The sequence below is a fragment of the Schistocerca nitens genome, chromosome 8, assembly GCF_023898315.1.
Source record: "Schistocerca nitens isolate TAMUIC-IGC-003100 chromosome 8, iqSchNite1.1, whole genome shotgun sequence".
Taxonomy (NCBI): domain Eukaryota; kingdom Metazoa; phylum Arthropoda; class Insecta; order Orthoptera; family Acrididae; genus Schistocerca; species Schistocerca nitens.
In genome coordinates, this window is record NC_064621.1 from 443,210,357 (window position 1) to 443,225,774 (window position 15,418).

At 41.6% G+C, this 15,418-nt stretch overlaps 1 protein-coding gene across 1 annotated transcript in view; it reads left to right on the forward strand.

Annotated features, from left to right (window-relative positions):
- The window catches only part of LOC126199032 (synembryn-A), a 130,441-nt gene extending 120,358 nt beyond the window's left edge, over positions 1–10,083 (forward strand). Inside the window, exon 10 of the mRNA XM_049935733.1 lies at positions 8,864–10,083. Coding sequence (XP_049791690.1) covers positions 8,864–9,005 — 142 coding nt within the window. The 3' untranslated portion in view covers positions 9,006–10,083. The remainder of the gene's footprint in view (positions 1–8,863) is intronic.
- The last annotated feature ends 5,335 nt before the right edge of the window (positions 10,084–15,418 follow it).

Genomic DNA, 15,418 nt, shown 5'->3' on the forward strand with positions numbered 1-15,418 from the left:
GAATTCGGTAGTAGGAAAAGGGAGAGAAGGAAACGTAGTAGGTGAATATGGATTGGGGCTAAGAAATGAAGGAGGAAGCCGCCTGATAGAATTTTGCACAGAGCACAACTTTATCATAGCTAACACTTGGTTCAAGAATCATAAAAGAAGGTTGTATACATGGAAGAACCCTGGAGATACTGACAGGTTTCAGATAGATTATAGAATGGTAAGACAGAGATTTAGGAACCAGGTTTTAAATTGTAAAACATTTTCAGGGGCAGATGTGGACTCTGACCACAATCTACTGGTTATGAACTGTAGATTAAAACTGAAGAAACTGCAAAAAGGTGGGAATTTAAGGAGATGGGACCTGGATAAACTGAAAGAACCAGAGGTTGTACAGAGTTTCAGGGAGAGCATAAGGGAACAATTGACAGGAATGGGGGAAAGAAATACATTAGAAGAAGAATGGGTAGCTTTGAGAGATGAAGTAGTGAAGGCAGCAGAGGATCTAGTAGGTAAAAAGACGAGGGCTAGTAGAAATCCTTGGGTAACAGAAGAAATATTGAATTTAATTGATGAAAGGAGAAAATATAAAAATGCAGTAAATGAAGCAGGCAAAAAGGAATACAAACATCTCAAAAATGAGATCGACAGGAAGTGCAAAATGGCTAAGCAGGGATGGCTAGAGGACAAATGTAAGGATGTAGAGGCTTGTCTCACTAGGGGTAAGATAGATACTGCCTACAGGAAAATTAAAGAGAACTTTGGAGAGAAGAGAACCACTTGTATGAATATCAAGAGCTCAGATGGCAACCCAGTTCTAAGCAAAGAAGGGAAGGCAGAAAGGTGGAAGGAGTATATAGAGGGTTTATACAAGGGCGATGTACTTGAGGACAATATTATGGAAATGGAAGAGGATGTAGATGAAGACGAAATGGGAGGTACGATACTGCGTGAAGAGTTTGACAGAGCACTGAAAGACCTGAGTCGAAACAAGGCCCCAGGAGTAGACAACATTCCATTAGAGCTACTGACAGCCATGGGAGAGCCAGTCCTGACAAAACTCTACCATCTGGTGAACAAGATGTATGAGACAGGCGAAATACCCTCGACTTCAAGAAGAATATAATAATTCCAATCCCAAAGAAAGTAGGTGTTGACAGATGTGAAAATTACCGAACTATCAGTTTAATAAGTCACAGCTGCAAAATACTAACACGAATTCTTTACAGGTGAATGGAAAAACTGGTAGAAGCTGACCTCGGGGAAGATCAGTTTGGATTCCATAGAAATATTGGAGCACGTGAGGCAATACTGACCCTACGACTTATCTTAGAAGCTAGATTAAGGAAAGGCAAACCTACGTTTCTAGCATTTGTAGACTTAGAGAAAGCTTTTGACAATGTTGACTGGAATACTCTCTTTCAAATTCCGAACGTGGCATGGGTAAAATACAGGGAGCGAAAGGCTATTTACAATTTGTACAGAAACCAGATGGCAGTTGTAAGAATCGAGGGACATGAAAGGAAAGCAGTGGTTGGGAAGGGAGTGAGACAGGGTTGTAGCATCTCCCCGATGTTATTCAATCTGTATTTTGAGCAAGCAGTGAAGGAAACAAATGAAAAATTCGGAGTAGGTATTAAAATCCATGGAGAAGAAATAATAACTTTGAGGTTCGCCGATGACATAGTAATTCTGTCAGAGACAGCAAAGGACTTGAAAGAGTAGTTGAACGGAATGGACAGTGTCTTGAAAGGAGGATATAAGATGAACATCAACAAAAGCAAAACGAGGATAATGGAATGTAGTCGAATTAAGTAGGGTGATGCTGAGGGAATTAGATTAGGAAATGAGACACTTAAAGTAGTAAAGGAGTTTTGCTATTTGGGGAGCAAAATAACTGATGAAGGTCGAAGTTGAGAGGATATAAAATGTAGACTGGCAATGGCAAGGAAAGCATTTCTGAAGAAGAGAAATTTGTTAACATCAAGTATAGATTTAAGTGTCAGGAAGTTGTTTCGGAAAGTATTTGTATGGAGCGTAGCCATGTATGGAAGTGTTAACATGGACGGTAACTAGTTTGGACAAGAAGAGAATAGAAGCTTTCGAAATGTGGTGCTATAGAAGAATGCTGAAGATTATATGGGTAGATCATATAACTAATGAGGAGGTATTGAATAGGATTGGGGAGAAGAGATGTTTGTGGCACAACTTGACTAGAAGAAGGGATCGGTTGGTAGGATATGTTCTGAGGCATCAAGGGATCACCAATTTACTATTGGAGGTCAGCGTGGATGGTAAAAATCGTAGAGGGAGACCAAGAGATGAATACACTAAACAGATTCAGAAGGATGTAGGTTCCAATAGTTACTGGGAGATGAAGAAGCTTGCACGGGATAGAGTAGCATGGAGAGCTGCATCAAACCAGTCTCAGGACTGAAGACCAAAACAATAACAACACTCATAATCAATTTTGATAAGTCTGTAAGTTTGTTTTCTTTATTCATCTTGGTGGTTTTATCAAACTTCAATTATAATCTACCTAAGAAGCCCTTAAAAATTTAGTCTTCATGCATGTTGGACACAAGAAACTGTTCCAAGATCACTAACTCTGTATCACTCATTAATCTTTTTTGAGTAGTTCTGGTTCCAATTGCTTCTAAGTCTGAAAATCTATGAATGGTGCCATCATTTGATTCCTTTAAAGCTAGGATAATGAGGGTAATAGTGGTGTGCTTCATTAATACTTTTGAATAATTGCCACTGAAAATGTACCTGAGTTTGAAGGATAACAGTGCTCAGAAATATGTGTTGATGATGTGTCATCCACTATCTCCCAATAGTGATCTGTTCTTGTGAGTAAGTCTATAGGAATATCGTATGTTCCCTCATTGGGATTTTCCAGCTGTAGGTTTTTGACATTTTGAGTCAACTTGGCATTCTTAGGCACTGTTAGATATTTTCATGAAACAATATAAACTGTCAAAGCCAATGACTGTGACATAAACATTCTTCTATGTGCTTCTTGGCTTGAGATATTTGAGTCTGTGAGACATGAATATCAAAGCTGATTTGGTGTATCTACTTAACAAAGTCCAGCTGTCAATAAACTCTGAAGTTTAGACTCCAAATCAGGTTTTGGCTAATAAAGGCATCCAAAATACAGCATGTGAGTTTACTCTTGCCTGCAGATCTTATTCCATATACACTTGCTGTTTGAAGGTGAGTCCTGTGGTGACGTTGGTCACTGACCTGTTGATGGTGACACTGGAAAGCTTAGAAACCTCCGGATCATCAAAAACTGATCAATGGTGGTTCCTTTTGCAGTAAGAGCAGGCAGCAGCCTCTGACACTTTGACCTGATTAGGACAGAGAGTATCTTGAGACAGTCCAAAATATTTTTTACTGTGTTTTGTCCAGTGACCAAATTGTGCCAAAATACACAGTAGGGCTTCACAGTACACCTGATCTTTGCACTTTGAATAACATTGCACGGAATAAATGTTAAGAGCAGCAGTGGCAGCAGGTAGTATGCTTGTGCATATATTTTGCACCATGAGTGCTCCATGAAAATTCCTTTAATTTTAGTATGTCTCCTTAATGTAGTTTCCACATTTATATCCTTGTCCAAGGGCTTCATAACATGGAGCCATTAACTGCCTTTAATGAATGTCAAATTAAGAGTTTCAGAACATTTCAGTCTAATAGGTCCACCTGTTCAAAGTAACCCAAGTGAATCTGTGTTATGGGGTTATGATCTCCACACAGTGTCCAGATAAGTCAAGAATGTCCTCATCAAAATCTCATCAAAAATTTGTTTAGGCCTACCTTTAAGGTATCCTCAAAGAATATATGTTTATTAATGGTAGTTGTGTGTACATTACTGTCAATAGAACATTCAAACTGTTCGCAAAATCTGGGCCAGCTCTCAGTGTCTCCAGAAAAGGATTTGGCTCAATAGGCACCATCTTTACAGTGGTAGGAATTGGAATTACAGGTGAGACTGCTTTATTCAAACATGAGGCTGTGTCAGAGGCAGACAGGTTTTTCCTTAGTGCCCTCTTGCATCTTAAAAACTGCACATTTTGCCTTGACCAGATATTTCTCACAGCAAACTAAATCCATGTTACATTCCTCATCTGGGTGAAGGTGGTGGGAAGTAGCATTAGACTGTCTCAAAAGCTACAGCAATTCTTCCAGTCATCCCTTATAATATTTAATATAGAAATGTGTTTCATCAGAGAATTCCACAAACTCAGATACAAGATATGCTGTGATTTCTATCACAAGACATTTTCTTTAAATCTGTGCTGCTCTTTGTGAAACACTGTTGTTTGTTTTCTAATAACAAGCTCTCTGCTGTCAAATGCTCCACAGCCACTTCAAATAAACTAGAGGAAACCTCCCAAGCCACCCAAAATTGCAAACCCCTTGTTTGGTCCAGGTTCATTGATGATATCATCATGATCTACGTTAAGGGCGAAACATTCTATTCTCAGTCCTCTAAAGACTCAACATCTTATCTCCCACTCACCTTACCTGGTTCTCCTCAGCCCTGTGTGTCACCTTGCTGGATATTGACCTCTACCTCTCTTATGGCTCCATCTGTATCTCCATCCAAGCCCGCTAACAATCAGCAGTTCCTGCATATTGACAGCTGTCATCATTTCCACATCAGAAAATCATTCTGATATAGTCTGGCCATCTGCGGGCAGTCCATCTGTAGTAATGAAAAAACCCTTGCCCAATATGCTGAAGGTCTCATTAAGGTCTTTACAAACAGGCAATCACCCAAACCTAGTCCGTAGACAGATTTCCCATGCCATATCGTCACACACCAATAATCCCCACCTCCCCCACCCCACCCCTAGAACCAGCTGTAAAAGAGCAACCCCTCATCGCCCAGTATCATTCCAGGTGGATCAGCTGAACCAAATCCTTTGCCAGGGCTTTGATTGTTCATCATCGTGCCCGGAGATAAGGAACATCCTATCCATAATCCTTCCCAGTTCTCCTCAAGTGGTATTCTGCCACCCATGAAATCTGCATGTGGCTGTAAAGTAAGGGAATATTGCAGTGAAACATTTTATTTCAAAGACATACATTTTAGTTATTGTCACCCTCAGTATACTCCTCTCCTCCATCCCTACAATGCTCCATATGAATTTTCCATTGAAGGAAACAGTGCTGGAAGTCTTCCTCTGTAAGCTCTTTGATGACACATGCCACTTTTCCCTTCACAATTTCAACAGACTGAAATCCAATTCCTTTTAATGCAGATGTGACTTTGGGCAATAGATAGAAGTCACATGGTGCTAGGTCAGGTGAATAAGTTGGGTGGTCTAACACTGGGATGCTGTTCTTCCCTAGAATCCTCACAACAGTCAATGAGCAGGTGCATTGTCTTGAAACAGAACCCATGACTTTCTCTTCCACAATTTGGGCATTTTTTCACAGAGTTAAGCAAGAACCTGAAGGTAGTAATATTGATTAACAGTTTGGCCTTCAGGAAACCAGTGAAGATACACAGCTCCATGAATTTGCTCATTTGAGAGTTTTTTTCCACTCTCAGAGAAGTTGGGCCATTGCAGTGTAGGGATTGCTGCTTAGTTTCTGAATAATAAGTGAAAAATCAAGATTTGTCACATGTTAGCACTCATTCTTAGAAATTAGGCTCAGTTTCAGTGATATTTGGAGTGTCATTATAAAAATTTTCATGGGCTAGTTTTTGTTAGATTATGGGAATTTTCGGCATCAATTTCACACACACTTTTCTCATGTTACATTGGTTATGTAAAATTTCCTTTACGCATTCTTTTTCAATTCCTGCAGTTTCAGCAATTGATCAGATATTCAACTGATGGTCAGATCAAATCAGCTAACCTACCTTTTGATCGGTTTTTGATGTTGAAGGATGTCCTGGTCATCAGTCATCCTCAACATCTTCAGAGCCATCTTGGAAGCACTTGAACCACTAAAAAACTCTTGTACATAAGAACAGTCTCCATCATATGTTTCCTTTTCTGAAAGATAGGTATCAGTAGCAGTTTTTTCAAGTTTCATGGGACATTTCATGACAGCTCATTGCTCTATTATTACATTCATCATTTTTCTGACAAAACTAAATAACAGCTCTTACACAAACAAAGGCGGCCACTCTGATTTGTCTACAGGCACCAGAAGCGCGGCATTCGACCAAGAAGGCTTCACACTTCACTGTTATTGGTAATTCATCTTTGGCGCATGATACTTACCACGTGACAGCATCAGTCCTTTTATTTAATAGATACACCTCATGCATAATGTACTGGTCCATTGCAAATATGACACACTGACTCGTAACAACTTGCCACATGGGTGACATCCCCATGGGAGACCCAGGTTCAAGATCCATCAGATTCAAGCACCCAGCATATTCTACGCCAATCTCATCACTAGTTTACCCTGTCCCGTCAGAGGCAGGGCCACCTGTGAAATCAGACTTTTCACATACCAGCTTTGCTGCAATTTCTGCACTGTATTCTATCTTGGCATGACCACCAACCAGTTGTCCACCCGAATGAGTGACCACTGCTACCACCAAACTGTGGCCCATAGCGGAAAATGCTGCTGAACACAGCCTGCTTGATTTCAGTGACTGCTTCACAACCTGTGCCTGTCATTGCATGCTCCATGAACTCACCAGTGCCCATGCTCTTGCTGCATTCCTGTCCTGTGCACGTGCTGCATCTCCCTCCCACGTTCCTAGCTCCCATGTACTGATGCCTCCCTCTGAGCCATCAGCGACAGGCCCACAACTCTCCCTCCTGCTCCCCACCTCCTATCTGCCCTCTCCTACTCCACCTGACATCCCAGTCAAGCTGCAGAATTGTATCCCTGTCGTGTTTTTCTGTTTGCCAACTACTCAGCTCTCTACTATTCTCTGAGTTGTTACATTTACCCCTAACTTATTTACACTGTGGTGAATAATATAGATGTCAATGCTACAGCTTGCATTAAACTCCAATCATTGTGGCAGTACAGTCAGAATTTAAAGAGGGGTCTGGCAGAAAGATTCCATATCATCAAATACTGTTAACAGCAGCCCTAAACGACATTTTGGGATCCTTAATGGGGGGAAGTGTGGCTTGGTATCACAGTGCCAGACTAGAAATTGAAAGATTTGGGGTTTGATCCTTTGTTATGTCCTGGTATTTTGTGTCCCACTTTTCACGTCTGTCAATGATTTTTTAACAAGAAAATTGCCAAGTTTCACTGTGGTCTGGAGTCCATGTTAAATTAAGGTTCGCAATAAACATCTTATAGTCAGCTCAGAAATTACAGGAAAGAAAGAGCATACCATAATCAGGAGGACAATGTCTAATAAGCACAATGGTGTTCAAATCAACTTTCAGATTGATGGCAGTTTTATATTTTTCTTAACCTGAGTAATCAGAGAACAGAATATGTATTAACTAAACATAAGTGAACCACCTTTGTCTTCCATGTGATATGGTACTGTTTGTTCTAAAGCCATTGGATTCCAGCAACAAGAAATTCGTGTCATTATGAGCAAAAGCTAGCAAATTAACCTTTTACTTGAGCAGTACTAAGTATGAAATTATTCAAACCACAGCTATATAACAAAAAAGGCAGTAATCAACGTGCAACATTATCCCTGTGCAGCAGTCATTTTGTTAAAGTGTTACTTCAAGTTGGCTATCACGTACATGGGTAATAGGTCAGATTCTAATATGTTCCGTCACCAATGACCTCGTTGTCGACGGGACGTTAAACACTAATCTCCTCCTCCTCCTCCTCCTCCTCCTCTAATATGCTGTAAGTTGATTCAGATATGGTAAATCATCAGCAAAAAAAAAGAGACAAGTGGAAAATATTCTGTGTTAGGCGGCAGTTGCCATGGCTACCTGTTCCATGTGCACATGAAAGATACAATGTACATGCAGCGCACTTGGTAAGTATGTTTCAGCATTGAAGTTGCAACCACCTATACTCCTCTTATAAATGCAGCTCAGTATTAGCTAATGATGAAATGAGGAGATTAGGTGACTCAGTCGGTGGCACCCCGAGACGGCTAACTCATGAGCCCACATGCAGACTTCAAACCAGTATGATCACAGTACACAGGCATTTTGAAGGACAATCAGTTGACAACACAAAACTGTGGAGTTCCATGGTCGAAGTTGGGATGATACTTCATCAGCTATGAAATCCATAGTTACATGTGTTTCACACTGTCTTCAGCAATAATTTTTTCCTTTCTTTGAGACTAGTCAAAATAGAAGAAAAACACTTTCCTTATGTCTCCTTTACATTTCAGTAAGATGTTAACTGAAATGATTTTGAGACTGAAGCTAACAACCAGATGCTATACTTTCTAAATGTAGAATAATAATAAAATAGAATAAGATTTTCACTCTGCAGCGGAGTGTGCGCTGATATGAAACTTCCTGACAGATTAAAACTGTGTGCCCGTCCAAGACTCGAACTCGGGACCTTTGCTTTTCGCGGGCAAGTGCTCTACCATATGAGCTACCGAAGCACGACTCACGCCCAGTCCTCACAGCTTTACTTCTGCCAGTATCTTGTCTCCTACCTTCCAAACTTTACAGAAGCTCTCCTGCGAACCTTGTAGAACTAGCACTTCTGAAAGAAAGGTAGAGCACTTGGCCGTGAAAGGCAAAGGTCCCGAGTTCGAGTCTCAGTCGGGCACACAGTTTTAATCTGCCAGGAAGTTTAATAATAAAATAATGCAGTACATACTGGAATTAACAAATGTACCAGAAAACAAATTTCTTAGATAAAAGCAGATTTATGACAACACCCTGAAACTCAGCTGAGCACTTTGAATAATTATATCTTGTATCATCCCTTGTAGAGATGCACTTCTTCAGCCATGTCGAATTGGAGAAGATGGGCGTCCTGAACCTGTCGTACATGTTCTTCAACTTCTGGAAGAGTTGCCTCCAGAATTTCGGCAGCAAAACAACCCATTCGACGACAGCAATACAGAATCATAAAAGCTGAGTTGCCAGCGACGTAATACATTCTCTGGATTTCTTCATGTAGTTACCTTTTTCACCTGTTTTGATAGTATTCACAAAGAATTCGTAGTAATTGTTGTTGCTATTTGTTATTGAGTGCAAATGTATGTCAGCACCATTTTAAATTGTGTATGCTGTAGAATGATACCATGTGTGTTTTGTCAAGAAATGTTTTGACCATGTTCACTAAGTTTTAATTTGTGTATTTGCTGCTCTCGAGAACAACTTATTCACATTTGGTCTCAAAGACAGTGCTCTAGTAGTAAGACCATGTATAAACATGAAGGTTGAAAATAAACAGAGGGAGCACAACATATCATGTGGATAAATTAACAGTATTTTAAAGAAAATCAATTAGAGAAAAGAATAACTGGTCTAATAACACAAGCATGGTGTCTAAAATAACGCAGTAGATGCACTGTTAAAGCAAGAAATGTTTGATAATCTAATCCAAATGTGAAAGAACAGGTCAAAACTGTTGCATGACTTAAAATGTAGTTCAACTCAAGATTACACTTATGCGTATTTGATTTTACGATGACAGTTAAAATAGCCTGTTTGTGTGCAAACTGATTAGCTTAAGTTTTTTAATGCCAAAGAAATGTATCACATGCTGTCCTTCAATTCCGATCTGTCAATACTGACCTTGTTTTTGTGTTGCAGGGATGATAAACATATTATATTTAACAGATATTAGAATAGAGTCAAATGATGATAAATGTGAGGTACAAAATGACTTTTTAGTAGCCAGTGTTTTAGTACAGATGTTTTGAGTTTTCCCCTTTTATCTATATAAACGCTTTGACAGAAGTCAAATATGCTGACTGAACAAGTGATGAACCGATCTCTGAGTAAACATAAGTTGTTAACAATTGTCAAGAATCTCCGTGTCTGTTCTCCACATCATTTCCTGCAAATTTCCTGTGTGCTTGCTTCTAAGAGCAAATGTGACATTGCTCTAAACTTATGTTCCAATTCTGTAAGTTAAATACACTTAGGAAATTGACTTAAGTTCTGTTAAGATTCTTAAAAAAATAAAACCATTATTTGCTTCTGTGTTGCCTCTCTATGGAAATATTTCACCTCATCAAACTGTAATTTATACACTGTCAACTGTGTCTAAAACAAAACACCACTTTCTTTTCTTCCCTTTTGAGCTGAGCTGTTGCGAAGGTGAATCAATTCAAAACCTTAAACCTGTAGAAAAAAGGATGCTAGCACACTGTAAGTATACAAACGTGTTCCTAAAAGTGTGTGCATTGTGCCAGAGTTGCAGCCTACGAGTGTCGACATAACTAGCTCCGTTAAAATTTTCAGGCACACCCTGTCCAAGTACATGAGAAAAATGAGAATAAATAAATAACATTAATACTTACTCATGGAGAGGTGCAACCAAATTCTACCCAATCTCTTAGAAGAACACAGATTCCTAGAAACAATGTACAAACAATGATGTGACCAATAAGTAATCATATGCTCAGTTGAACTGGTAATTCTACCTCCCAGTATTATAACACACCTTCAATTAAGTGGATTTGTTTTTAGTTTAAGCTTATTCACAAAATATATATATAAAAAACAAAGATGCTGTGACTTACCAAACGGGAAAGCGCTGGTAGATAGACACAATAAAAAACACACAAACATGTACACAGATTTCAAGCTTTCGCAACCCAAGGTTGCTTCATCAGGAAAGAGGGAAGGAGAGGGAAAGACAAAAGGATGTGGGTTTTAAGGGAGAGGGTAAGGAGTCATCCCAATCCCAGGAGCAGAAAGACTTACCTTAGGGGGAAAAAACGACAGGTATACACTCGCTCGCGCGCTCTCACACACACACACACACACATACACTGTCAGACATATATAAATGCAAAGAGGTTGGGCAGAGATGTCAGTCAAGGCGAACGTACAGAGGCAAAGATGTTGTTGAATGACAGGTGATGTACGAGGGGCGGCAACTAGAAATTAGCGGAGGTTGAGGCTTGGTGGGTAACGGGAAGAGAGAATATATTGAAGGGCAAGTTCCATCTCCGGAGTTCTGATAGGTTGGTGTCAGTCCTCTCCAACCTCAACTCCTTTGGTTCCATCAGATTCACCTGGTCCTACTCCAAATCCCATGCCACTTTTCTTGACGTTGACCTCCATCTGTCCAATGGCCAGCTTCACACATCCATCCACATCAAACCCACCAACAAGCAACAGTACCTCCATTATGACAGATGCCACGCATTCCATATCAAATGGTCCCTTCCCTACAGCTTAGGTCTTCGTGGTAAACGAATCTGCTCCAGTCCTGAATCCCATAACCATTACACCAATAACCCGAAAACTGCTTTCGTATCCCGCAACTACCCTCCCGACCTGGCACAGAAGCAAATAACCAGAGTCACTTCCTCATCCCCTCAAACCCGGAACCTCCCACAGAAGAAACCCAAAAGTGCCCCACTTGTGACAGGATACTTTCCGGGACTGGATCAGACTCTGAATGTGGCTCTCCAGCAGAGATACGACTTCCTCAAATCCTGCCCTGAAATGAGATCCATCCTTCATGAAATCCTCCCCACTCCACCAAGAGTGTCTTTCTGCCATCCACCTGACCTTCGTAACCTCTTGGTTCATCCCTATGAAATCCCCAAACCACCTTCCCTACCCTTTGGTTCCTACCCTTGTAACTGTCCCTGGTGTAAAACCTGTCCCATGCACTCTCCCACCACCACCTACTCCAGGCCTGTAACCCGGAAGGTGTACATGATCAAAGGCAGAGCCACGTGTGAAAGCAACCATGTGATTTACCAACTGACATGCCTGCACTGGGAAGCCTTCTATGTGAGAATGACTGGATATGTGTGTGTGTGTGCGAGTGTATACCTGTCCTTTTTTCCCCCTAAGGTAAGTCTTTCCGCTCCCGGGATTGGAATGACTCCTTATCCTCTCCCTTAAAACCCACATCCTTTCGTCTTTCCCTCTCCTTCCCCTCTTTCCTGATGAGGCAACAGTTTGTTGTGAAAGCTTGAATTTTGTGTGTATATTTGTGTTTGTTTGTGTGTCTATCGACCTGCCAGCGCTTTTGTTTGGTAAGTCTCATCATCTTTCTTTTTAGATATATTTTTCCACGTGGAATGTTTCCCTCTGTTATATATATATATATATATATATATATATATATATATATATATATATATATATATATATATTCAGAATTAAAGTATTTTTGTAGTATGTTCTGACACCCAGTTCCAGAAATACAAATTGCTACTAAGACATGTAAATAAACTTCTTTAAACATCACCTCTGGTTATCTGTTCCTGTTCATGAATGCTTATTATAATCTGTGGAAAATCCAGGATGGAATGTAACAGTATTATGAACAGGAAAGTTGCTACTCACCTTATAGCGGAGATGCTGAGTCGCAGATAGGCACAACAAAAAGACTGCCACAAATAAATAAAGCTCTCAGCCATTAAGGCCTTTGTCAACAATAGATGTACACACACACACACATACTCACACACACTAAAATCTCGCATTCGACCACAGTTATAGGCAACTGAAACCACACTGCGAGCAGCAGCACAAGTGCATGATGGGAGTGGCGACTGGATGAGGGTAAGGAGGGAGCTGGTGTGGGGAGGGGGAAGGATAGTATGGTGGGGGTGGCAGACAGTAAAGTGCTGCAAGTTAGACGGAGGGCAGGGGAGAGGGGGGGGGGGGGGGGTAGCGGAAAAGGAGATAAGTATAAGATCGGGTGTGATTGTGGAATGACAGCTGTGTAGTGCTGGAATGGGAACAGCGAAGGGGCTGGATGGGTGAGGACAGTGATTAACGAAGGTTGAGGCCAGGAGGTTTACGGGGACGTAGGACGTATTGCTGGGAAAGTTCCCACCTGTGCAATTCAAAAAAGCTGGTGTGGGTGGGAATGATCCATATATCATAGGCTGTGAAGCAGTCATTGAAAGATTGAAATGAAGGATGTCATGTTTGGTAACGTGTTCAGCAACAGGGTGGTCCATTTGTTTCTTGGCCACAGTTTATCGGTGGCCATTCATGTGGACAGACAGCTTGTTGGTTGTCATGCTCACATAGAATGCAGCACAGTGGTTGCAGTTTAGCTTGTAGATCACATGAATGGTTTCACAGGCCTTTGATGGGATAGGTGATGTTCATGACCGGACTGGAGTAGGTGGTGGTGGGGGGATGTATGGGACAGGTCTTGCATCTAGGTCTATTACAGAGGTATGAGCCATGAAGTAAGGTGTTTGGAGCAGGGGTTGTGTAAGGATGGACAAGTATATTGTGTGGGTTCGGTGGACAGTGGGTTTACTACTGTGGGAGGGGTGGGAAGGATAGTGGGGAGGACATTTCTCATTTCAGGCCACGACGAAAGGTAGTTGAAACCCTGGTGGGGAATATAATTCAGTTGCTCCAGTCCTGGGTGGTACTGAGTTACTAGACGAATGCTCCTTTGTGGCCGGATGATTGGACTTGGAAGGTGGCTTGTTTGGTTGAGTAGGACCAGGTGAAACAAATGGGGGTGAAGTTGTTGTCGTTCTGGAGGAATGTGGATAGGGTGTCCTCACCATCAATCCAGATAACAAAGATTTCATCAGTGAATCTGAACCAGGTGAGGGGTTTAGGATTCTGTGTTTTTAGGAAGATTCCTCTAGATGACCCCATAAATACGTTGGCATTGGATGGCGCCATGCGGGTACCCACAGCCGTACCCTGGATTTGTTTGTAGGTAATGCCTTCGAAGGAGAAGTGATTGTGGGACAGGATATACTTGATCAGGGTGACTAGGAAGGAGGTTGTTGCTTTGGAATTTGTTGCTTTGGAATCTGCTGGCGTTGGGAAAGGTAATGTTCAATAGTGGTAAGGCCATGTGCATTAAGAATGTTAGTGTAAAGGGAGGTGGCATCAGTAGTGACGAGCGGGGCACCGTGTGGCAAAGGGACAGGATCTGTGGAGAGTATCTTTCATAAAGAAGAGTAGGTTGAAGGTGTTGGTCAATGAGAACAGAGATTCTCTCAGTGGCGCCACAATAACCAGACACCATGGGGCATCCTGGGTGCTTAGGTTTATGGATTTTAGGAAGCATGTAGAAGGTAGGTTAGCGGGGAATGGTAGGGGTGAGTAGAGAGATGGACTCCGGGGAGAGGTTCTGGGATGGACCTAAGGATTTGAGATCCTGCTGGATTTCTGGAATGGAGTCACTGTGGCAAGGTTTGTAGGTGGAAGTATCTGACAGCTGGCTGAGTCTTTCTGCCAGGTAATCGCAGTTCAAAACAATGGTGGTGGAGCCTTTGTCCGCAGGTAGGATTATAAGGTCGAGATCAGTTTTTAGATGGTGGACTGCAGTTCTTTCTGCGGATGTAAGGTTAGTTATGCATGTTGTGGGATTTGGTGAATGATGGTGAGGCAAGGTGCAAGGTTAAGAAATTCTGGAAAGTTAACAGGGTGATTTGGGGGCAGTGGGGATGGATCACAGTTGGATGGAGGAGTGAACTGAGGTAGGCAGGGTTCAATATTGGTCTTTGGTTAAGTCTCATTGGTAGAGCTGGTGGCGTAAAAGTTTTTCCATGGTAGAGACTGGGAGAAGGAGAGAAGATCTTTAACAGTGAATGAATTTTGGAGTGGGGCAAAAGGTGAGGCCTTTGGAAATGACTGGTATTTCTGTGGGGCTAAGGCTTCTGGAGGAGAGGTTCATGATTGTGTTACAGGTCTGTTTAGGTTCTGGATTCTGTGTGGTGGTAGGAGGGAGTTTTGGAGGGTGGGGTAAGTGTAGTAGGTCTGCAAGACAGGGTTTGTCACCTATGAGGGGACATGGGGGAGGTTTGGAGGTTGTTGTAAAGGTGGTGGACAGTGGTACTCCAAGGCGGGAGTAGGAAGTGAGCAGGATGGAGAGCCCTTTTAGGTGGTGTTGTGCATGTTGCTCAGATTCCTACAGGGCAAGAGTTTCAATGTGTGTTATGAGTTCCAGGAAATTTGGATTGCATAGTAGGAGAATTTTGCGGATGGAAAGAAGGTACTGTAAGGAGGTCTGGGCTTGGTTCATATGGTTTTGCAGAAATAAGTTGGTGAGGGCTAAGGATTAGCGGAATCTGAACAGGTAGAGGTAATTGTGGAATGAGGGCTGGCAGCCAGAGATGGGTAATTTGATGGTAAGGCCATTTATGGGGATTCCATGAGCCAAGCAACAATGCAGGAACAGTATGGGGGACTAGGATCTGGCTAGGGGTAAGGAAATTTTTTGTATTGACCTAGATGGAAAGAGCAAGGATCCATGGTGGTGGAAAAAATGCGAAAAATCATGTAAATAACGTAGAATTATGTGTGATAAATTTCGCAAAAACATCCAAATACATGAGAAAAATCACAAGAAGGATGAAACG